Raw genomic sequence first — 24045 nt, 5'->3', positions numbered from 1 at the left:
TTCTGTGAGGTTAATAAGGCAAATATTACCTTAAAATGGGGGACCCTTACATTAACATATGTGAAATGGAATGCATCAGGACATGTTATGTCATAGAAATGGGATCTACACTTCGGTCCTGTGAACCCTGGCACACCACTATCCATTGTACCACACCCTTGTCCACTGTCATGTTTCATAACGGCTTGGAATCTGCCTTATAAAGAATTCTTAGTAAACACTTGCTTAACAAGGTAAAACATTATTTTTAGTAACAAAAAAGCAGCATGGTTTAATGGAAAGAAAACAAAAGACAGGGTTCAATTTTGAAATAAGAATAGTATGTGACCCAAGAGACCATGGTGATTATTAAACTGAATGACATTATTATAATATCACCACGATAGGGTAAGAAACATTTTCAAAAGAAAGTCAAAACGCCTAGTCTATTTGGAGCTTATTTATAAAAGTTTCATTTCCAGAATAACATTTTATAGTCTTCCTTTTAAGAAAATATGAAGTGGTCCTTACCTATAAATGCAAATGCAAAAGCTGGCCTATTTACAGCTTGGCCAGTTGACAAGCCCTATGTAGTGACATTTACAATCACTAGACAAAAAATACACCAAAGTGGTAACTGGTTCTATTATTAACCTTCATTCACTCAGTATAAGTTCTCAAAGCCACAATATCTCATGAGCATTTAGTAACCTTTATTGGTCTAGTTGTGTTCTTGTCACAAATGCAAGTGATTTCGATTTATAATATTAAAAGCCTTCTTTTGAAGTTTGATGTTTTATTTTTAAAGTTTATTCACATTTGGGTACAGTTGAATATACCATTATTATATAAGTTTACCTAACTTAATCTGGATAATTTCCACATTTTACACCATTTAACATTCTTTCAATGAGTGTTTTAAGTATGTATGTTATTTTAAGACATGTGCCTTGTATGATTGATATTTCAAAATAACCTATTCATCCGGCTGCTTTATGTAGGAAAATGGTACTCTTCATCAAAAAGTGTACACTTTATTGTTATTCACACAAAGCAAAACTGAAATGTTACCTCCAGGAAGCTTATAAGATAAATCATTATTGACATGAGTGGATGGTCATGAATGAAAAGTGTTGTTGTTTTTTTTTCCTCTTCTGCCAAAGCTTGGTCTTATTATTTAGAATAAAGAATAGTAAAGTAAAATGAGAAGATCTGAAATAATGAATGCAGTAGAGAAGGTCAATCATAATTTCTTACTGTCCTTTCCAACAAGGGAAGAATAGGGGAAAATGAAAGAAATTGTCAACAGTCAGTTACATATTTGACAGATAAAAGGAAATACGAATTTTAAACACAGGGCAATTATTGTCAAGAGGTGTTATTGAAATAGATTTTAAGTTTGCTACTCCTCTTTTAGAGAGCTAGATGAAACCAACATATTTCAATGGCTAGAAATAATATTTTAATATCTTTATAACAATGCAGAAACAAAGAAGATATGTGCATGAAAATAGGAAAGTATGGGGAAAACATCTACAAGTAGCTATCATAGGCAGTTTAAAAAGCACAGGCAAGACTAAAATATGAACCAGAATATTAATTCCCTGTTCAGAAAATAAGAACATAAAATAATGTGCATAAGATGCATCAGTTACAGAACATAATAAATGCAATGGTTACAGAGGTAGGCTTGTGGCCACTTAGAATCTCATCTTTAAAGACATAGGCTCTAGGTTTAGAATGTCTGTGTTCCAATTCTGTTTCTACCACTCTGCAGTTGGGTGATGACAGACTAGTTATTTAGCCTCAATGTCCTCATCTATACCATAAAAATAGTAATGGTTTGTACCTCATAAGATTGTTGAGAAAATCTGAAAAGTTAGTTCTTGGGGCAGCGCCTGCCATACAGTAAGCAATCAAGACAGTTCTTGTCATCACCTATCCTCACTTTCTGTTGGAAATACCTTACAACAATTTGATTTTAGATGGTTAAATTCAGATGAGAGTCTAGATGTTTTTCATCCGTTCAAAAATAGAATTATGCACATCACATTTTAGATAAACAAACTGCTGATGTTGTTGACACGCATTAAGTATGTTCTCACTGAGCCCAATTTAGAACCCTGGCATCATTGTTCAGTGCACTAACCTCCCCTGTACCTATAATGCGAATCTGATTTTTCTTGATTGCTTTATCATAGATTTGAATAAAGACAGAGCTAAGCAGTGATGAGTTGTATTTTTTATTCTGTATGCTGCTGAAATGTATTCTCCAAGATGTTATTATGCAGTAGCAATAATGATATGTTAGTGAAATAAATCCCCACACTGAGAGATGTGCTGATTGATACTTGAATGCCAAAAATCTCAAAGTTTCTGAAATGTATATAGACATTTAAGGTTGTCAAATCTTCAATGATGTTGCTGTTAAAGGAAATCCTAAGAAACCCTCCAGTACCTCAGGAGCTCAGGATAAATTTTATGAAAAGTGCTTAAAGGAAGATGATAATCATAATTGTTGAAAGTACTAAAACTAACTCTTCCTCCCTCCCTCCCTCTCTCTCCCTCTCTCTCTTTTATCCCTTATACACACACACACACACACACACACAGAGCCATCGCGCCCCATTCTTTCTTTCTCTACATATACACACCGCCACTCCTACATACATATGTACATACTATATACATATATTCAGGAAAGAATAAGGGATAAGGGTTCTTAAGCATGATGTTCATAAAGAAGAGGGGAAAAAAGGGGGACAATTAATTTCACATATTGGTAATACCTAACAGCCTTTGTGTTGACTATAGTTTCTTACCAAAAGCATGGAAGATTGGCAGCAAAAACAAGACAGAAAAAGACTCTGGAAGATTCTTGTAGTCAAGATTGGAGGGAAAGTGAGAAGTCTGCTCCTTCAGTAATCACCCTGGTTTCCTAAGTACTCCTTATATATATATACCTTGGAATTAAAACAGCTGAAACTAGTATTATGCTGTATGTTAACTAACTGTAATTTAAATAAAAACTAAAAAATAATAAATGAAATTGCTCTTTAAAGATGGGAAGGGTCAGCTGGAAGAAGAAGGATGGGGGTGTCTCCATCATTCTTTAATTCCTTCCTCTAGCCTGAGAAAACAATTAAGGAAGTTTAAACACATATAGAAAATGATAGAGGGGCACCCGGGTGCCTCAGTCAGTTAGGCATCTAACTCTTGATTTTGGTTCAGATCATGATCTCAGGGTGGTGAGATTGAGCCCCAAGTCAGGTTCTGTGTTCAACGGGGAGTCTTCTTGAGATTCTCTCTCTCCCTCTCCCTCTTTCCCTCCTCCCACTCACACTCACTCACTCTCTCTCTCTAAAATAAATAAATCTTAAAAAAAAAAAGAAAATGATAGAGTCCCACTTATTTTTTTTTTTATTTTTTAAAGATTTTATTTATTTGACAGAGAGAGACATAGCGAGAGAGGGAACACAAGCAGGGGGAGTGGGAGAGGGAGAAGCAGGAGAGGGAGAAGCAGGCTTCCTGCAGAGCAGGGAGCCCGATGCGGGGCTCAATCCCAGGACCCTAGGATCATGACCTGAGCCGAAGGCAAACGCTTAACGACTGAGCCACCCAGGCGCCCCATGTCCCACTTATTTTTAAAGGAAGTGTTTTGTCAGGATGAAAACAACAGAAAATGTTATAGATGAGAAAGAGAATCCTAAAAGGGTGATCACTCAGAGTGTTCTAGAGCTAGAATAAATCTTAGAGGTTTTCTGAGCTTCCCATTTACAGATGTAGAAATGGTAGCCCAAAGGTTTTAATAATTCTTAAATAAGTTTGCAAAAGTAGTTACTGGAAGAGCTGGGATAAGAAATCAGGTGTCAAGATTTAAACTTAAGAGTTTCTTCCTGCTGCCTTCTTAATGAATTCACTTCAGGATCGCAATGCTACTTTATTGTTCCATTGCTCCTCAGTGGATTGGGAGGTAGATAAGGGAGACAGCAATAGGCCTTAGAAACCCCAGATTGAGATGTGAAAAGGACAGAAGATTCATTCATGGGCAAGGAAATCAACTGCCCTTCTAATGTTTGGCAAGAAAGACTGAGTCTAAGAGGTGAGTGCACGTCCACCTCAGAAGCAAGCAGATGGGGAAGAAATTTCAAACCCCACTTTAATTCAAAAACTACATTCTATGATATGTCAAACATTGTTCTTGGCTCCAAAGGCCAGGTGCATGAATGCAGATGATGCACTGTTTCCTCCCTGCAGGCATTCCCAAATAAAGAAGTGAGAGTGATAAGAAAACAATTACACTATACATTTATAATGAATATAATGAAATATCCTTTCAACTCTTTTCTTCAATATCCTCTGACGATTCTTTCCTTTTGTGAACTTATCATCTAATTATGATCTTTGTAAACCTAGTAAATAAAGATTTTTATGGTCAATTTAGCACCATTTTGTAACTGCTTTATCTCTCTGTAACTCTCATGCAACACCAGCTTCAAAGTCCTGAAATTATTCAACCTTGAAATTATTTTTAACCAAAGGCTAAAGCTGGTTTTTTTTTTTTTAAAGTAATAGCTGGCTGACCCACACTAGCTATAAGAAAGTTGTAAAGAAACACAGCATGGTGTTGACTTTACAGTGAGAGTTTATAAAGGTTAGGCAGGTGGCAGTAAAAACAAACAAAAATTTAGAAAAAAAAAAAACTACTTAGACTTTCAAATTGGTAAAATTCAAGTGGTTCTGATTTTATAATACAGCTGGATACATGAATTTATAGGTTCAAAGTTTATTTGAATAAATGCTCAGAAGATACATACTTTCTAACATCTCTTTGGTGTCTTGTGTATTCTTACCTTATTTATGCATTTATTATCAGACAGACAAAACTCCATATTTAAGGACTAACATGTCTAGTCTCTGCTACTTGGTCCTAACAGAATTTTGGCATCTCCTGGAGGTACTAAAAAACTGAGTGTTGGATCCATGTAATCATTCATGGACCAGTGAACACTGTCATAAAGGTCATGACAAAGCACAAGAACAATACTTCAAAACAAAGAAATAACCCAGGAGTAAAATTCCAAATTAATCTGACATCCTTCACTGATCAGATTAGACTCTCCAAGTCAAGACTGGAACCTAGCCAATTTCCCTTAGTTTTCCAGAGGTCCAGGAACTAGTTAAGATTGGATTAGGGTCTGGAGTATACAAGCTTTAGACTGAAATCAATAAGCTAAATTTCTAAACAAGCACTCACTTATATGAAAAGCTACTTATATGAGTAAAGTATCAAGAAGCAGAATTTTAATTCAAGAGAAAAGTAAACTTTCAAATATTATCACCCTAAATATAAGAAAATATTCCCTACAAAAACATTTAAAGTAAATGCATAACTAAGCATATTTTTGCCATACTTATGTTTTACATGTAAGCCAAATTGCTGTTTCTTCTTCTGTTTTTGGAAATAGAGTAACTGCCTAAAAGCAATTTCAAATGATTAAATACACACACACAAGCATATATAATACTACAAAAGAATCTAGCAATCAAAATTTCCTCCAATTCATAGAAACATTCCATCTAATTATCTATCTTCTTTATAGTACTTACAAAGATGCTTTATATTTCTGACAATTATGATGTAATTACTTATAAAGGAATTGCCATGAAGAGAAAACTTTCTAAAAACTTTATTGGTGTAACTACCTCAACTAACTAAATAAGTTTATCATGTAAATTCTTTTTAAATTTGGCATTAAAACAAATTGAATTAAGAAAAAATAGCATCATTGTATCATTCTTAGGTATTTTAAGTCCAGAAGTGTATGCAACTTAAAAATTGGGAATTAACACCAGTAGGAACAGATTCAATTTGGGAAGTCAAATATTTTATTACATCTATGTAAAAAAAATCCTTTTAATTATTTTTTGCTTTCTGCAAAATTTCCTTAACAATTAGAAACGATTAAAGGAAAACAAAGTTTTCAAACAAAGAAAGTGACTTACGTAAGACAACATAACCTTAATAGGGAATTTGGTGTTCCACCTAAAAAAATTTTAATAGCTTTTCTAATTAAAACTCACCATCATAAAAAATTAACCACTAAATTTAATTTCATATTAAATATACTGGTTTTACATCATTTTTATTAAAAACATGTTTTATTAGATTTTCCAACTAAATTAAATGGTGAATAGTAATTGCTTTTATTACTGGTTTATATGCTTTAATAATTACTTGAGACTATTCCATTGGGCTAAATTAGATGCAATTTTAGTCACAAACCTACTTTTAATAAAATTTTATTCATGTATACACAGCAGTTAAAGAGTGTTATGTGTGTGTGTGTGTGTGTCTTCTAAAATGAAATCCAAATGTGTGCAATACTCAGATAAAAAAGACTGCAAACAGATTGTAAAATTTAGTAGACAAGGAACATTTTCAGAAGTATTAAAAAATTGCAGTACACAACTGTCATAACTAAGAAAACAATGTTAATTGAAACCCATGCATATCAATCCTCACTCAGAAGGTAATTTAGAAGATAACACTGGCCAAAACCAGCATTTGAGCAGGACTATACCCACATGACTTGATACTCTTTAGATTGTTGCCATCTGGACACTGCTAGTAGAAATGTGAAGAGTATAAAAGTATGGTCTGGAATACCGGCTCCACACTTTTCCCACATTATGGTCTTAGCCATCCCATTTGAGGTGGTCCCATGAATCTGTTGTGGGGTTTTTTTTGTTTTGTTTTGTTTTGTTTGTTTTTTGTTTTTTGGTTTTTTTTAAGGTAAGTTCCCCAGGTAGGAATCTGTGCTACCAACTGAGCATATAATCTAAATTAGGACAGAAGAAAAGTAAAATTTCCACTACTATATCTCTTTCCCCACTCATTTATCTCACAACTAATTAGCTATAATTTAAATTTACTCCCTTCTGTTTCCATTTATTTTAGAGCTTGAACTATTAGGCTGATCCAATATGACAATTTCTTATGGTTAACCTTATATGTCATGTCCATGCTTCTAATTCCACTGTGTAGCTCATTCTTGGGTTCAGTAGGTATTTGTTTAAATGAATAATGAAATATTGAGTCTTACCCTTGCCTAAGTATGCTCAAAGCTGCAAGTAAGATACTTAACTAAAATTGTATGTCTGAATGGGACATACGCTTCCTTTTTGGATACCTAGCTCCTGAATATGCTTCCTTTATTTGGGGTGGGGGTGGTTAATGCTATATCATATGTCTTAGTAAGAACAAAGATCCCCATTACAGAAGCCAAAGGGGCTCAGAGAATCTTGGAAAAATATTTCACATGGAAATGTTATTTCAATGGGTTTCTTACTAACACTCTTGGAAATCAGTACACTGTGGATTATTATATAGGAAAAATGTTCTAGACTAATATGATATCAAACAAAATATTTATGCATTCCTGGAAACAGGAATTTAACCCTAGATTCTAGAAAGGGATATTTGTTCTAGTCATTTGTTCTAATCAAACTAGGCTTTGAAAGACTAAGTGGGCTTCAGTGGGATTCAATTTTTTTTTTCTAACAAGATTCAAAACAAGGTATTTTTCTGACTTTCAGAAACTGTCTTCTGACCTTTTGATCCTGAGAGCCACAACACTTTTAAAGGAAAATTATGATTTTACTCAAAGATATGCAATTCAAATTATTAGAATGCAGAATATTTAGCTATTAATTAATCTATAAGATATTTATAACATATAAATTATTTTATTCTTACCAAACTGATATTTATGGCAAACAATTTGCCTGTTTTTAGCAGTGAAATAAAACCTAAAATTCTTCAAAGTTTCTTATAATTAAGCATGATTGTGTGTATGTGTATATATTATATATAATATACATAATATATATGTTGTAGTTTAGTATTTGTATGCAGGTTAACCACTGAGTTCCAATTCAATTTTTTTCCTGTTTCTCAAAAATGGTCTGACCAATTGAAGCTATCAAAACATTTCTAGAATACAAATATTATGCAGAAAGGGGGAGATTTTTATTTATTTTTATTAATTTTTAAAGACTTTATTTATTTGAGAGAGAGAGAGAGAGTGAGAGCAGGAGTGGGGTGAGGGACAGAAGGAGAAGCAGACTCCCCCCCCGAGCAGGGAGCCTGACACAGGGCTCCATCCCAGGACTCGAGGATCATGACCTGAGCCTAAGGCAGACGCCCAACCTACTGAGCCACCCAGACGCCCTGGAAAGGGGGAGATTTTTAAATTCTAGTAAATGAACTATGCATTTCTACATGCTAATAGAATTACCAAACATATCTTTGAATGAAAAAGTTGCCTTGAATATTTTTTTTTTTTATCCATCATGGGTAGACACTGAAGTATTAGTGAACTCTTTAAGAGAATTCTTAATTCTCAAGTCCTTCTCCCTCTTTTTGGTTTCTCATTATCACAACCCTTTGCTTGGCACATAGGATGCTGCTTGTTAAGGTTTCAAATGCATAAAGAAGTCATTTTTTGATACATAAATGAAGTACCAAATACTGCAAAAAATAAAACAAAACAAAAAACTATGAAAAAATTCTATTATTACTCCACTAAGTTGAGAGACAGTCTGGGGACACAGAACACACTCTCCAAAGAGCAATATATTCTGTGATGTCATGACTAAAATCATTAAAAAAATGAGGACTTAAGGGAAATGTATATATATTTTTTCTATCGCAATCCCTCAATTTAAAAGCTGATTAAGCTAATATGCAGAGTTAAAGGGAATGTCTCAATTTTCCTTTGTACTCCTATAATCTGAAAAAAAGGGAAAAAGGGAAAAACACAACAATCTGTTGTGACTTAAAAAAACAGAAATCCTTTGCTGATTATCTAATAATTTTTTTTTAAAGATTTTTTATTTATTTGACAGAGAGAGAGGGAACACAAGCGGGGGGAGCGGGAGAGGGAGAAGCAGGCCTCCCACGGAGCAGGGAGCCCAATGCGGGGCTCGATCCCAGGACCCTGGGATCATGACCTGGGCCGAAGGCAGACGCTTAACGACTGAGCCACCCAGGCGCCCCTATCTAATAATATTTTTGAGATAAATAAAGTACAAATATTCCCTTGCAAAACTATCAATAGTATACAATATATTAACTCAGAAAAGCAATTAAAATGGTTCTTAGAAAAGTATATTTCTATCAAATGAAGTTGAATGTTTATTTTGAACTGAAACTTTCAAGTCTGTCTCTAAATCTGGCTCTTTTATTTTGCCAGACATCCTTTAATACATAACTTTAGACAACAACAACAAAAAACAAATCAACTGTTTTTAGAATGTACAAATTCAGAATAAAACAAATAATTAGGAAAAAAGAATATTTTTTGAGCTATGGCATGTTCCCACAAATTTCTAGAATCAGGATTCAAAGACAGAGCCTACATGAGCACATTTCTACTTATAATCCATTTTTTAAAAAATATTTTATTTATTTATCTGAGAGAGAGTGTGCAGGAGCTAGGAGGGGGATGGGGGAGGGGGAGGGGGAGGGGCAGAGGGAGAAGCAGGCTCTCCGCTGAGCCTGGAGCTCCACTTGGGGCTGGATCCCAGGATCCGGAGATCATGACCTGAGCCGAAGGCAGACACTTAACTGACTGAGCCACCCAGGTGTCCCTGGGCTCTTTTCTTTATGGTGGCTGTTAAATGGATGGTAGAACAAGACACAAATTGATGAACACCTGAATACAGAGTATCTTTCATCTTTTTTTTAAAAAAAATTTTATGGTTTTAAGTTTTTATTTATTTATTTGAGAGAGAGAGTGAAAGAGAGATCAAGAAGGGAGAGGGTCAGAGGGAGAAGCAGACGCCCCGCTGAGCAGGGAGACCCATGCAGGACTCGATCCCAGGACTCCGGGAGCATGACCTGAACTGAAGGCAGTCGCTTAACAAACTGAGCCACCCAGGTGCCCCCATATTTAAGCTTTTTGATCTGGAATACCTTTTGGAATCCTGTAAACCACAGCCATTGCATAGGAGAGCCTCTTTCACAATTAGCTACTTATGTTTCATGATAGCTCCAAGGACCTCCTGCTTTTATGATTAACTCAAGTGACTATGGAATCTTTAAATGATTTTAGCCTGCAGGAATTATTTGAAGTCTGTAAAGTTTTACATAGCTTAATATATTTTACTCAAAACTGGGTGAAGGTGGACAAAGGGTACAAGCTTCCAGTTATAAAAAAATAAAATAAGTCCTGGGGATACAATGTATGGCATGGTCACTACAGTTAATAATTCTGTATTGCTTATTTCAAACTTGCTAAAAGAGGAGATTCTAAAACTTCCCATGACAAGAAAAAAACTGTAAGTATGTATGGTGATAGATATTAACTAGACTTAGTGTGGTGACCATTTCATAATAAATACCTATATCAAGCCATTGTGTTGTACACCAGAAACTAATATGTTATATGTCAATTATACCTCAATATTTTAAAGGTAAAATAGGTTAAATATTTACTATGCTAAGATTCAGGAGTTTTGCGCATTTTTTACTTTTATTTTTTTGTTGTTGTTGACTTAGGGAAGCATTATAAGCTTAAAATAAACAAAAGAAGCTGAATATTATACATCAATTTTCCTTCTTCTAAATTCTTCGTTCCGGTTTATGTCTTCTTGAACTTTACCTAAATATCTAGCCCAGTGGCAAGATATTTCTCTTCTTTTCTTCTCTTTCTCCAACACACATAATATACATATATCCCCCAAATGATTTTGTATTATTTCCCTTCGAACTGATTAAATTGCAAATCTTTCATAACCACAGTGAGGAAAAAAAAACTTTAAAAAGGGATTTTTAACTCTCCATTTGTCTAATAAAGACATTATTATACCTACCTGTGTTATAGTTATGGGGAAAGATTTTTAAAAATCACAGTATTTCAATTTCTTTACAATAATAAATTGATCACTTAGTAGTAAAGAAAATAGAACCTTTTAATTTAAAATTTAAAATGTTACATTATTCATATTCTACAAATATTAAACTTGGGTTCCAGCTGACTGTTAAAATGTGAGTTTCACCTATAATTTCTCTAAAGACTTCAGAAACATCAAACCCATGGCTACAGAGAAAGGCATTTAACTGCCAAGTCAGAGTAAAACAATATTCTAGACCACCCCACCTGACACAATAGCCACCAGCCACATGTGACTATTTAAATTTAAGTTAACATTAATTAAAGTTAAATCAAATTAAAATTAACATTAGTTCCTCAGTTGCACTAGCAATATTTCAAGTACTCCATAGCTGCAGCATGGCTAGTGACTATCTTACTAGCAGCACAGATATAGAACATTTCTGTTATCTCAGAAAGTAGACTTAATACGATTCCTTGACTCTTCTCCAACCTCCACTTCTAAACTTCTCTTCATTAGGTCTCTTCAATCTCCATCTTACTGGATTCTTATTCAGACCCTCCTTCTCTGCCTCCACCAGTTGGTCTCAACCTAGGGAGATTATGCCCCCCCATGGGACATTTGCAATGTCTGAGACATTTCTGGTTGTCACAATTTGGGAGACAGGATTTAATACTGACACGTGGTAAGTGGAGGCCAGAGACACCGCTGAACACCCTACAATGCACAGATATCCCTCACAACAATGAATGCCGTGTCCATCTTGCCCAAGTTGAGAAACTCTGGACTAGACTACTCTAGATTGAAGCTGTATGTGGATTGCCCACCCAAAATTGGATTTGTTATATCCTAAGTCCCCCAACTTCTGACTACTCTCAAATATCAATGTACACCATCTACAAGAAAGTAATACCCCCTAGATCCAATATATGTCTAGCACTCAGAGCCCCCACTAACTTAAGAAAGATAGACATAAACTACAAATTTTACTACCACGAATTCTTATTTTTACAGAGGCTGGAATTTCCCCACATTGGGTAGATGAACAGTAATCAAACGTGAGTGATGTCATGTACAATTTTATTCCTTTAGATTGTGTGCTACATGAAGGTAGGGACCATGTCTTTGCTCACCATTATATAGGGATTTCATAATATATGTATTCGTCTATAGGAAGCTCTAAAAGAAAGGTAATATTGGATGAGAAAAACAAGATACAGAATAGTGTAAATGATATGAACTTATTTTTATAAAAGAACGGTGAGAAAATCTTCTGAGTATGTACATATGTTTGTGTGTGTGTGTGTGTCTGGGTGTGTTCATGTGTGTGTATGTGTGTATAAGTACAGAGGAAATAGAATGATACAGTAGTTGGTCAATGCGGATTCCCTAGGAGAGTGCTACTGTCAGGGGAAAGGAGAAAATAAAAAAAGTGAAAAAAACATGTAAAACTTATGTGGCAAATCATAATAATGGTAAAAAGTTATATTTTCATTTTTTTAATAATGAGGCATTCAAGAACTACCTCAAATGGAACAACTGAAAGGAAAATCAAAAACATAAGATCTATTCATTAATATGGCATTTGTATTTTAGAAGAGAAACAGCTAATAAATAAGAAAAATAATATCATTTCATACAATGATAAGTCTTCTGAAGAATATTAAAATATAGGTGTCTGGGGGAGATAGTCCTGAGCTCAGGAAAGATATCAGGGCTTGGAGAAGTAAATTTGGGATTTATCAGGGTACAGATGGTATTAAAAGCTACATGATTCAATGTGATCATCTAGAGAGTGAATGTAGGGGAAGAGAGAGTTAAGGGTTGCACCCTAGGGCTCTCCAATGTGGAGTGGCAAGGATGAAAGCTTACCCGAGATGAGCAGAAGGAGCAGAAGGGAGAAAGTGGAGATGATGAGCCAAGTCCTTAAATGAGTTTTGCTGGAAAGTGTGTTGTGGGAATGGTGCAGAGGAATGGGGCACGGAATGGAAGGTAACAATGGGATCAGAGGAGGCTTTCTAAAAAGGACATTTATTACACCAGGCTTGTATGTAGGAAAAGAATAGAAGTACCTGCAAGAGAAAACTCAGTGAGAAGTGTGAGGAAAAGGCAGGAAGGGTTAGGCTTAGGTTGGAGAAGGAATGACTAGATATGTCCTTATCCTTGAGGCATACATTGATATATGATGAGAAAGTACTTTCCCCTCAGAGTAAATAATATTTGAAATTATTCCACTGGATTTTATTAAAATCAATACAGATTTATATCACATCAGCTATTCCCTAGCCAAAGATCCACAACTGCAACTTCAAACAAGAAAACCATGAATTTGCATCATGGGACACATCCTCTTGTTATTTACATTCTCTAAAATTATAGACTAAAAAAGATGATGGTATAAACAGGCAAAACACATGAACAAATATTAGTAGAGTGATATATCACTGATACATATTTCCGTTATGCTATGATCCCAGTGCTAGACAATTTCCAATAAAAAATCAAAATCTGAAGACGTCTACTCATATTTTAAAAGAAAAAAGATGGGGGCGCCTGGGTGGCTCAGTCAGTTAAGCGTCTGCCTTCGGCTCAGGTCATGATCTCAGGGTGCAGGGATCGAGTCCTGCCTCGGGCTCCCTCCTCAGTGGGGAGTCTACTTCTCCCTCAGTCTCCCTCCGTGCTCTCCCTCTCTCTCTCTCTCTCTCTCTCCAATAAATAAATAAATAATTTTAAAAAAGATAATTTATATCCAAACCAGAAAAACTTCATTCTTAGAAATTTCCCAAGTAAACGTCCTTTCTATCCCAATAGCTATGCTACTCTGTAGTGGGTAAGATATGATTTTAAGGCCACTGATCAACGCGCTCCTCCTTCCTTGTAATTTGTGCCAAGGACACCAACATCTTTTAGACTCATCTGAACTGTGAAAAGAAACACCCTTGCCACTTTTTTTTTTTTTTGAACTTTTGGTATACTTAAAACTACGGATTTCTTAAACCTTGACAGCAAAAGCAGATCACTAATAGCCACTAGAAATCCAGGAATAATCTTTTACAACCAGTTTTTAATAGCAAGTATCAGAGAAAGCAAGAAAAATGTTTTATTTCCCTATCTACAGATGTAGGCACAAAATTATACAGTCAAAAAAGTTCATGTAAATTTGTTAATTACAGGAATAATAAACTAATGTTGAATAAAATTGGCCATTTGCCTTTTATTTATAACCCTTCATTTTCATTCACAATGACCCTCGTAAGGTACATTTATTTTCACACATTATTCTATACTTACAAAGATAGAAATCTACAAAATAATTTTTAAAAGATCTCTGCAAATAGGAGACTTAAAACATTAACTGCCTAGTGTACTTTCTCATATCCAGTTTTCTTCCTGTCAAGAACAATTGGATAAGTCAGGGATTGTCAATGGACCCAGGAATAAGAGATCATGATCTTTTTTTTCCCTTTACTGCTGAATAAAGTAGGTCAAAATCCCAGCAAAAATCTCCTTACCCAGCAAAATCACTTTGGTAAAACTGTCCTTTTATGTAAGTTGTTTTTTAATTACAATTTTGTCTTTTAGGAAAATTAAAACATCCAAATTACTCTTCTGATCATTTTTAAACTCTTAGTTATTATGGCTCAAGAAACCAAAGCTAGGAAACATTGCAGAAACCAAAACCACACTGATACGACACATTTTATGTTCAGGGAGCAAAACGTGGCCAAGCTTGGATTTTTATAACTAACATCTGTTTATAAATCAGTCTGTCACACTAGTTTTAAACAAAATACTTGAATCCAAAAAATAGTGAAAGTGGATAATGGAACCTGAGCGTACAAAGTCCCTGTAGGAACAGATAAAAAATTGGCACAAGAGAATGAGATGTTTTCATACATTCTGACTCAGATTTCTGTTGTTGTGTTTATTCAGTTTGAAAGGCTTACCATCTTGCTGGCCATGAAGAGCCTGAGGACTTTGCATTCTTTCCTCAAGATTGGAGCTAAGATCGGAGTTCACAGCTGACATCCGTGTTGAATCACTCATATCAAATTCATCACTTTCTATTGAACTTTCATCCTGAAAATGGTTTTAAAATATCATCAAGCATCATAAAATATAACACATTCAAATAGTGACCATTTTATCTACAGGGCCAGTTAGAGTTTAGCCAGAAAGTAAGCTTTTACAGAACTCAGCAAAACATGTTACATATTAATAGATACCTGAAATAACAAATAATGTAATAATTTCTCCCTTTAAAGAATTTCAAGATTTGTGAAAAATCAAACAATGTATCTATGCACAGGCATATTTAAAAGGTAAAATAACGTGTTTAGGAAGGATGTAGTTGGTGAATTATCCTAAATAATGAAAAATGGATTTTTTTAATTAGTAAAAACTTCCTAGAAGAGTCAAATCACAAAATACAAAATATAGAGAAGTATATGTTTTGAGTCTAAAAATAAATTACTTAATAAAATATTATAAGCAAAAATCTTAGGATGCAGTAAGAAAACCTTAACCAAAATACTGTCATTGGCAAACAGTATGGATTCTAATAATTGACAAACTTACATGGCTAGATTGAAAATACACATTTACTGACAGCAAGGTTTTAGCACATCCCTTCTTTCGTTATAAGTGAATATACACTGTACTGTAACCCCAAAAAGAAGTTCTGGGTAGAAGTGTGAAAGACCCATTTCCCAAAAGCCAGGTCACCAAGTGGAGAAATTACCAAAAAGGCCAGTTTTCCAAACACCCAGTTCATCAAAACCTGACAAAAATGAACTCAAATCCAATCTAAGATATTTTGCTGTAGCCATTTTACTGAAGCGAACTCCTGTTGGAGAATTGATTTTTGGCCAATGGTGGGCTTATGTAGGAAGAGGGGCCTGAGGAATCTGCTTTGACATACTGTAAGTACTGAATCAAAATCACCAGGTTTGACTTTAATTTATAAATGTCTGATCTGAAAGTTTAGCATTAATATAATAATTAGCAGCAGCTGTAGTTGTAGTGCTATTAATGTTACAGATAACTGTTTTTTTATATTTGTTCACTCACTTCAGCTTTATCACCACCTGTGAGTCAGGTCCCAGGATTCATCCCATTTTACAGATTGAGAAATTGAGGCACAGAGCAGTTAAAGAATGTATCCCACTATTATATACCAGAACCGGGATTTATATGAAGTCACTCAGGCTTGAGAAAATAGCTTCTTTGAATAGGAAGAGTTACCTTGGCTTCATAAATGACATCTTGTTTTCAGCAAAGAAGTTGCTATGGTTAGGGGACAGGAACGTTCTAGTAGACTAACAAATTGGCATTCTGATCCATAGGTCAGGTCAAGGTGATTTTGGTGTCCTTCCTTTACGAAAGGTCTGATCATGTCTGGGTCTACTGAGTAGCACTAGCTCTTCATTAATTCAGCAAGGAAATGCCACCCTGCGAGGCCTCTGGGCAATCAGCCACATAGACTTCTCCCGGCGGCATGCCCTCTCTCTCGGTACATTATGTTTTCTCCAATTCTAAATTCTAAGAAAATCCAAAGCATCTGAAATAAATATATATGTTAAAAAGAGAAAAAATAACAGAATTCAATGTGCACATCAATGTTATCAGTGTGTACCATATACATATACATACACATATATGCACACATAAGTGACAGATATTTATTATATACACTATATGTAGTGTCTACAATATGATAGTAATTTAGAGCACATTCTCTAGAGCCAGACTGAACTGATTTAGATCCATGCTCTGCCACTTAAATATGTTACCTTAAGCAAGTTACCTAACCTTTCTGTGCCTCAATTTCTTCATCTATAAAATGGGAATAATAGCATCAATCTCATAGGGCTATATATAAAGATTAAGGAAATATAATAATATTTAAAGTAGTGAGAACAATGTCAGATATATAAGTATAAAACTGTTTAATATTTTTATGTACACTATATAGGAAATCCTACAGCATATAATAGGATTCATATCGATTATATTTTATGAACACATACAAAAAATAAATTTAATAGTAAAGATGACCAACATGTATTTATAAAATAGCTGTGTATTCTATATAAACATAGTCTTTAGAATCAACATTTATTATATATACTACAAATAGCTAATTTCCAATATATACCGTCTGATATATATTATGTGTGCATGTGTATGCATGTGTGTGTGTAAAACGTATGTGTATATGAGACTGTATGTGTGTTTAAAGAAAAGCTAGACACAAAGAGATCACAATCGCTAATCCACAGAATGATTATATAAACTTCTATAACGCATTATGAATAATCAACATTTTATCAGCAATAAATAACACTCATATCAGCATGCTTTTTAAGAAATGTGGACAATAAATTAAACGGTTATATAACCAAATGTACTTGTTATTTTATTTTTTTAAAAAATCACCATTTTATTTATCATAAGTGGCTTAATGATTGTGACTATCTTAAATATTTTCCTCCATGATTTCCTATGAAATATAATTCACTTTTCCCAATTCTACTCATTAGAATATAAATTATCCAATTGCTTAGATTTAAGACCTTTAATGAAACTAAGTGCATGCATTCATTCTGTAAGTTCTATTCCAATTATTAAATGATTAAATTACTATCTTCTGTTTGTTTGTTTTTTAAGAGGTGGCAAAAGTTTATAAAATACAGTACTGTGGGTTTTTTATTATCAACATAGAGGCAATGCTAATCACTCTGGAAAGAAATTACTGAAGATTTCTAAGAGTGAAGAATCAGAAAACTTTATTGAAATGATATTAAGTATTTTATTTTATTCATGATCATCTGTAAGCCATTCATCTAAATTCTTCCCTCTGTGAGTATTTTATTCTGAATGATAACCAGAAAAAGAGTCTTCACATCCTACAGTGTGACCTTATTCCTTATGTTACTAAAATCTTTTCATAATGAAAGCTATGGCCAATTATCATAGCATTTGCTTCCCTAAAACTTAATTTTTAAAAATTAGAATAAATATTTTACTATAATAATTTTATCCCGTCTTTTTCCTTTTAAGACAGTTGCTTGAAATTCAGATCCCTGATCTGTTCCATATCTTATTTTAGTTTTCAAGTTCCAGATTTTACCTCTAAAGAGTCTGTACCATGTAACTCTCCATTTCCACTGGTATTGTCCTGAGCTCATGTTCCCATTTCCTGAATGATGAATAATAGTCTCCTAGTTATCTACCCACCTCCAATTTCTTCCCCACCAGTCCTGTTCATTGACTACTGTTAAATTAATCTTTCCACTTCAGAGAGTGCCCCTTCTCTGCTCATAAATTTGCAGCTATATTCAAGTCAATCCAAATCTACCAAGTAATGTGTAAGCTGCTCAATCAAACATTAAGGGGTTTCCATAAGATTGCTTGAAAACTGCTCTCACCAATCCCTTCTTTGTTCTATTTTTCACTTACCTTATGCTCAAATCAACTTAAAGCCTATATTATTAGCCTTCCCATGAAATGTACCACCTCAGACCTTAGTGTGCATGAGGGTAGATACTGTTAAAAATTCGGATCACCAGGTGTCACACACTAGGTCTAGAATCAGAATCTCGGGGTGAGGGGACCTGCAACATGCAGCTCACTAAGCTCCAGGGGTGCCCCTAATGCTGGTTATTTAGCCAGTAATGTTCAGAAAAACATTCTGTGCTAATGGAATGGCTCTATAATACTCCCTATTCAGTCAGGTGACTACCATCCATACTTGGCTATTGAGCACTTGAAACATGGTTAGTGCAACTGAAGAACTGAAAATTTAATTTTCATTAATTTTAATTAATTTTCAATTAAATTTAAATGTCCACATATGGGCTGGTGGCTATCATATTGGTCAGTGAAGATCTGACAATTCCTCATTGTTGGATCTTGAAAATAGTTCCAATTATTCACCATTAGCAATGCAACAAACATCCTAATATATAAATTGTTTTATTCACCACATCCCTTAGTACAAATTTCTAGTCAAAGCATATGAGTAACTTCTAAAAGCTTTTAATAATTACTGCCAAACTTCCTCCCTGTAAGTTTATCCTGGTTTAAACTCCGTCAACAATTTATAAGAAAGTCAACTGATCTTACATTGGATAAAGTATTTTGTAATCTTAAAGGGATTCCCACTCCTGTCTTTATCTCTCTTAATAGCATTTCGCATCTTCTTACAAACACACTTTCATTACTTACTTCATTTTCTCCCCCTCACTAGAAGTTAAGTTTAATAAACGTAAGATTTTTGTCAATTTACTCACTGTTTACCTCCATTATCTACAAGAGGGCCAGTTACATAGAAGGTAGTCAATAAACATTTGTTGAACTAATTGAATTAACACATTAAAATTTAAATATAACTGATCACAAAGAAATGTATCACTTGAATTCCTTTTTCATGTGATTTACTTAATCACCTTCCTATCTTTCGATAATTATGACTTCTAAAATTTTGCAAAAAATGCAGTCACTTATCTGAATATTTTTAAGGCAGTGTACATCCAATTGGTATCTTCAAAACGTAAGGATGAGAGTTATTTTCCTAATCCAGTTATAAATTAAAAGGATCTACTTCCTTTGTGTGAAATACTTATGATTTTTTGGAAGCCAGAAAGAATCAGCATGTGTGGGCTGTATTGTTGGCACAAAGTTGATCTTCTTACTTTTTAGCCTAGAAATAAATGTACCAACATCTGAATGAGCTTCCTACAAATAATTTGACAGCTCTAACTAGTTTATGAAGTTTTAAATTTTTTTCCAATTATATAATAAGTGATGGGAATAATTTTTCCATTCTCTGGGATAGATAGACATTAATGTTTTTTTAGTTATCTCTCATGTCTTTAACCCAATGATTTTACTACTATTTATTTAATCATTTATATGTAGCCATCTGGTAATATGAAATCCAAACTGCCATTGTACAAATGCAGATCATCTCATAGAGTGTACCCTTACTAGTTTTTTGAGATCAAACAAATTTATAAATATAGTTTTGAGATTAAACCTGTTCAAATACAGAGGAAAACAAAACAAAACAAAAAACCGAGTTTTAATAAAGTAAGCTCAACAAAGTAATATTGAAAGAATTTTATAATACTTCACCAAGTAATGCTGTATTTGAAAAATATTTAACCACATTTCCTGCTCTTGAGAAATTTCAAGAAGCAGTGTATGTATTAGCCTGTGAACCTATTCCTAATATTGATAATCTGAATGTGCCCATTAATTAATGGCTACTAAACTAGTTTACAAGGATTTCCCAAGTCCCTATTGCTACAGGTTTTGGGGGGAATATATATAAATTGGTCCCTGTCTTTGAGATACTTCCACCAAACTGAATAGTTCATTAGTATCCTAGAGAATATTCAACAAATGTGCATTTGTGTCTAATACCTGCCAGCAAGCATATTTCTAGATTCTTACCATACAAATTAAACAGAATAACTTGAAACATCGAAATACCTCTAATTAGGAAGAATCACCGAACTTATCTCTAGAAAATGCGGAGAAGTAGACAAACTAATATAGAGAATAATGAAAGGGAAAAAAAAGCATTAAAACGTATGAAAGATTTTGATGGTGGAAAAATTATTATACTTGAAATACCTATTAAAATGATTTTTTTACTTCCAGGCAAAATAGCCTTCGTACTAAAGGCTTAGATACTTTCCTTGGATACTCACTCATTCGGGATGCTTTCCCCTGAACTTTCTAGCCCTTTACCAAGGCCGGCTTGATGGCAGTTAATTAAGTGAAATGAATCTTTCTTGGGAACGAACACATTCCCACAGAGCACTAAGGTAGCTGCGTTGAGACAGGGACTCTCTATCAAGGACTAGAAGTTTCTGCCCATTTCTCCATCTGTGCAATCCCAGTGACACTCCTTTCATTAAAAAATAAATTACCGTCTTCACAATGCCGTCATGCTTAATACAATAGTCATGGTTATCAAACTTCATTCTGACTTGGAAGTAGATATTTCCGCTTTACCTCATCTTGCTGTGAGTTTAGCAGCTGCAATTTCATATGCTTCATATAGGCCATGGTAATGGGCATGTTGTAGTCAATCATGCTGGTCACCAAAGTGGGAGGTTTTCCATTATCTGTAATGAAACATTTTTAATGGGTATGAAAGTGATACCACATTCTACCTGTAATTTCAGAATGATTCAATTTGTTCAAATTGAAATAGGATTCTAGATACCAAGTCTTCAGGAGATTGGTAGCATTATGGATGGGTTGTAGGAAAAAAATAACCATAAAAAGGTGTATGGGCCAAATTAACGCTACAGATAAATTAGCTACCTCTAACTCTAGGGGAGCTTTTTGATACCCCAGTAACAGTGGGTGAAGCCAATATAGTGATTAAACACAATTACCTATATTTTTGTATTTTTCTCCTTTGCTGCATAACTACTTTCTCTATGTGCTACTTGAGTGAAAAAGGAAATTTGTGCAGTTTTTTTTCTTTTATCTTTTTCTTTTTTGTCTATTCATCCCCCAACATATGGGAGTGGGCTAACCTAAATGTATCTTTGAGATTAATTTAAACTCTGAGAGAAATTGATAGATTAGGAAAATCATCTAAATAATTTTTAATGAGAGCTAAAGACAAATTATAACTTGCATATAAAAATTTTCAGTTAGGGAGCTCCATACTACTCATCACTTTCACAAATAAGGAATTGGTAGGTTTAAAAGGACACTGATGGAACATCAATTTCCTTGCTAAATATATTTAAAATACCATGAAATACACACAATATGTGAAAGCTAAAATATTATTATAGGAAAAAAATTATTTGCCACAGCCAAAACTGCCTTTCTTCTGAGAATGGGCACAGAATTATTCTGGAAGTGGATATTCAAAATTCACTGCCTCCTACTCCAATAAATGAGATGATCTGACTTGTTGAACTGTTTCAGTCTGCCACATTTTTATAAAAATGTGGGATATAAATTGCCACTATGAATAGAATTACTTTAAGTCTCACTATTTGACACTGTGGCTACCTTTGTGATCTGTTCCATCTGGGTTTAAATGCATTCTTTTCTGGCACTCTGAGCAGCTCATTAGAAACCGTGTCACCGCTTCTCTTGGTAGGAAGGCATAGCTCTCTGAAATCTGAAATGATTCACAAAATAGAGGTGTTATTATATAAGCTGACTGAGCCTGAGTCAACAGAAATGATCAGTGTATTTCCAAATAAGACGCATTATTCCATAATGGCAGGAAGCACAATGAAAGCATGCACTGCATACCATGCATCATTTCAAGAAATATCTATCCAACTTGATTGCTTGTGTCTTAATAATAGCTAATAATGTGATGTGGAGAAAAAAAAATCAACCACATCTGGATGGATATCTGTTTATATTTCTGCATTTCTTTTAGGAAAAGTAATCACAGTGTGCAGATAGTCTATAGTGAATTTTCCTTATTAAAAATTGTCAATGTTGTTTTTAAACTTACTGCTAGCACCACCATAGTTTTATCCAATTTTACATATATTTTAAAAAATTTAGCCCCAACTAGAAACAAGAAACTTTGGACTTTGAATTAATGAGCATTTCTTCGTTATGGCTTTTCAAAACATTTTAATTGAAAATAACAGATAATTCTAAGAACTCGTACATATTTACTGCAGTGAATCATCCCTTCCACAGAAAATGACACACCTGGAAATGCATTTTGGCCACTTCTTCCATTTGTTATCTTATGTCAGTCTTTCATAATTTATGTCCACAACAGCTCACACTGAGGGTCAGAGCAAGCTTTCCCCATACCCTATACAGAGTTTCTATTTTCAGAACCATGATCTAGAATCACATTAGAAATCAATACTCTTGTCAGTAATTTTTAAAATATTAACTTTTCAAAAACCAAGGTATTTCTCTTATCAAAGCAAATAACTTCTGAAGGGAAGCTGACAGATAGTTAAATTTCTCTAAATAAAAGCAGACATGGACTCAGGCAGTGCTACTAAGAAGTGTGATACAGGGCATTAGTCTTCCACCATCATACTAACACTGGTACATGAAATATGAGATAAAGAAGAAGAAATGAGTTGGGAATTAGACATAAATGCTACAGGCAATTTCTCAGGTGCATGCACAGCTGTTACGAACACTACTGTATTTTAAGTTTGTAGCTAGGAAAGAAAATATGCAGTTTGTGTAGAGTTAAGTACAAGTCTACACCAATTCCATTAATAGTGATGGGGTCAACTTTTACTTATTCATGCTGTAGAAAGAGCACACCATTGAAGAAACCCCACATATTAAAATCCAAAATTGTAAAGCGTACTTTGCCTTGAATTTAATAATAAAATCAGTTTGCATCACTTATCCTAGATCAGGGCAAAAAAAGCCATAAGAATACCAAAGAGAAGGTATAAGTCCACAATTAAAATCTCTTGTGGCTTATCCATATACAGGTATTAAAATTCAACTCTACTAGGGTTTTTAATATAACTATCCTTTGTAAATTAAAATTTGTTGTCTGGTTTTAAAATGTACTTCTTCATACTGTACAAAGAATCATGAGAGAAAAATAAACAGAACAATTTGAAAGTATTTCATCAAACTGTTTTACATTAGTTATTGAATAAGGAAATATATACACAATTTAAATTCTCACTTTCTCTTATGTTATTTCCCTTAACTACACACACACACACACACACACACACACACACACACACACAAATTTGATTCCTATTCATCTATTTTACTGAGGGAACTCACACCTTTGCCTGATTTGTTTATCTAACTTAAAGATCTTTTTTCTTTTTTTCTGACTCTCTGAAAACCTACATTAAAGCAATTCCGAAGTTAAAAAAAAAATCCATGAGACATGCCTGGTCCTGATATTTTAACTCACATGGAGTCATAGTCCATTGGAACTATGGGGCTGACCAGTAAATTCAACAAAGAGGATTTGAGAAGAATGTCCGATTGATTTTCATAGAGGATTTCTATTACATCTTTCTCTACTTATATAAAAGAGAAACCTTCCATTGAAAAAATGATGGGCAAATGATGGACTTGAAGACATCCTGAATTTGCTTCCAGGGTCCTGATGCTCTCCACAATCTGCCCTTTTCCTGATGCTAAGAAGGCACCTGTGTA

The 24045-nt window shown here is 34.1% G+C and overlaps 1 protein-coding gene across 2 annotated transcripts in view; it reads right to left on the bottom strand.

Moving 5' to 3' along the window:
- Positions 1-22036, bottom strand: part of NOL4 (nucleolar protein 4) — a 291164-nt gene extending 269128 nt beyond the window's left edge. For both annotated transcript variants that reach the window (XM_081801435.1, XM_081801436.1), the window contains exons 1-3: positions 21928-22036; positions 20905-21017; positions 14826-14958 (exon numbers count right to left, since the gene is read on the bottom strand). In XM_081801435.1, coding sequence (XP_081657561.1) covers positions 14826-14958; positions 20905-21017; positions 21928-21988 — 307 coding nt within the window. In that variant the 5' untranslated portion in view covers positions 21989-22036. The remainder of the gene's footprint in view (positions 1-14825; positions 14959-20904; positions 21018-21927) is intronic.
- Positions 22037-24045: the final 2009 nt, after the last annotated feature.

This window comes from Leptonychotes weddellii, chromosome 13, assembly GCF_054177405.1.
Source record: "Leptonychotes weddellii isolate Sample4059 chromosome 13, ASM5417740v2, whole genome shotgun sequence".
Lineage (NCBI taxonomy): Eukaryota > Metazoa > Chordata > Mammalia > Carnivora > Phocidae > Leptonychotes > Leptonychotes weddellii.
The sequence above is the reverse complement of the archived record's forward strand: the minus strand, read 5'-3'. Positions and strand labels throughout refer to the sequence as shown.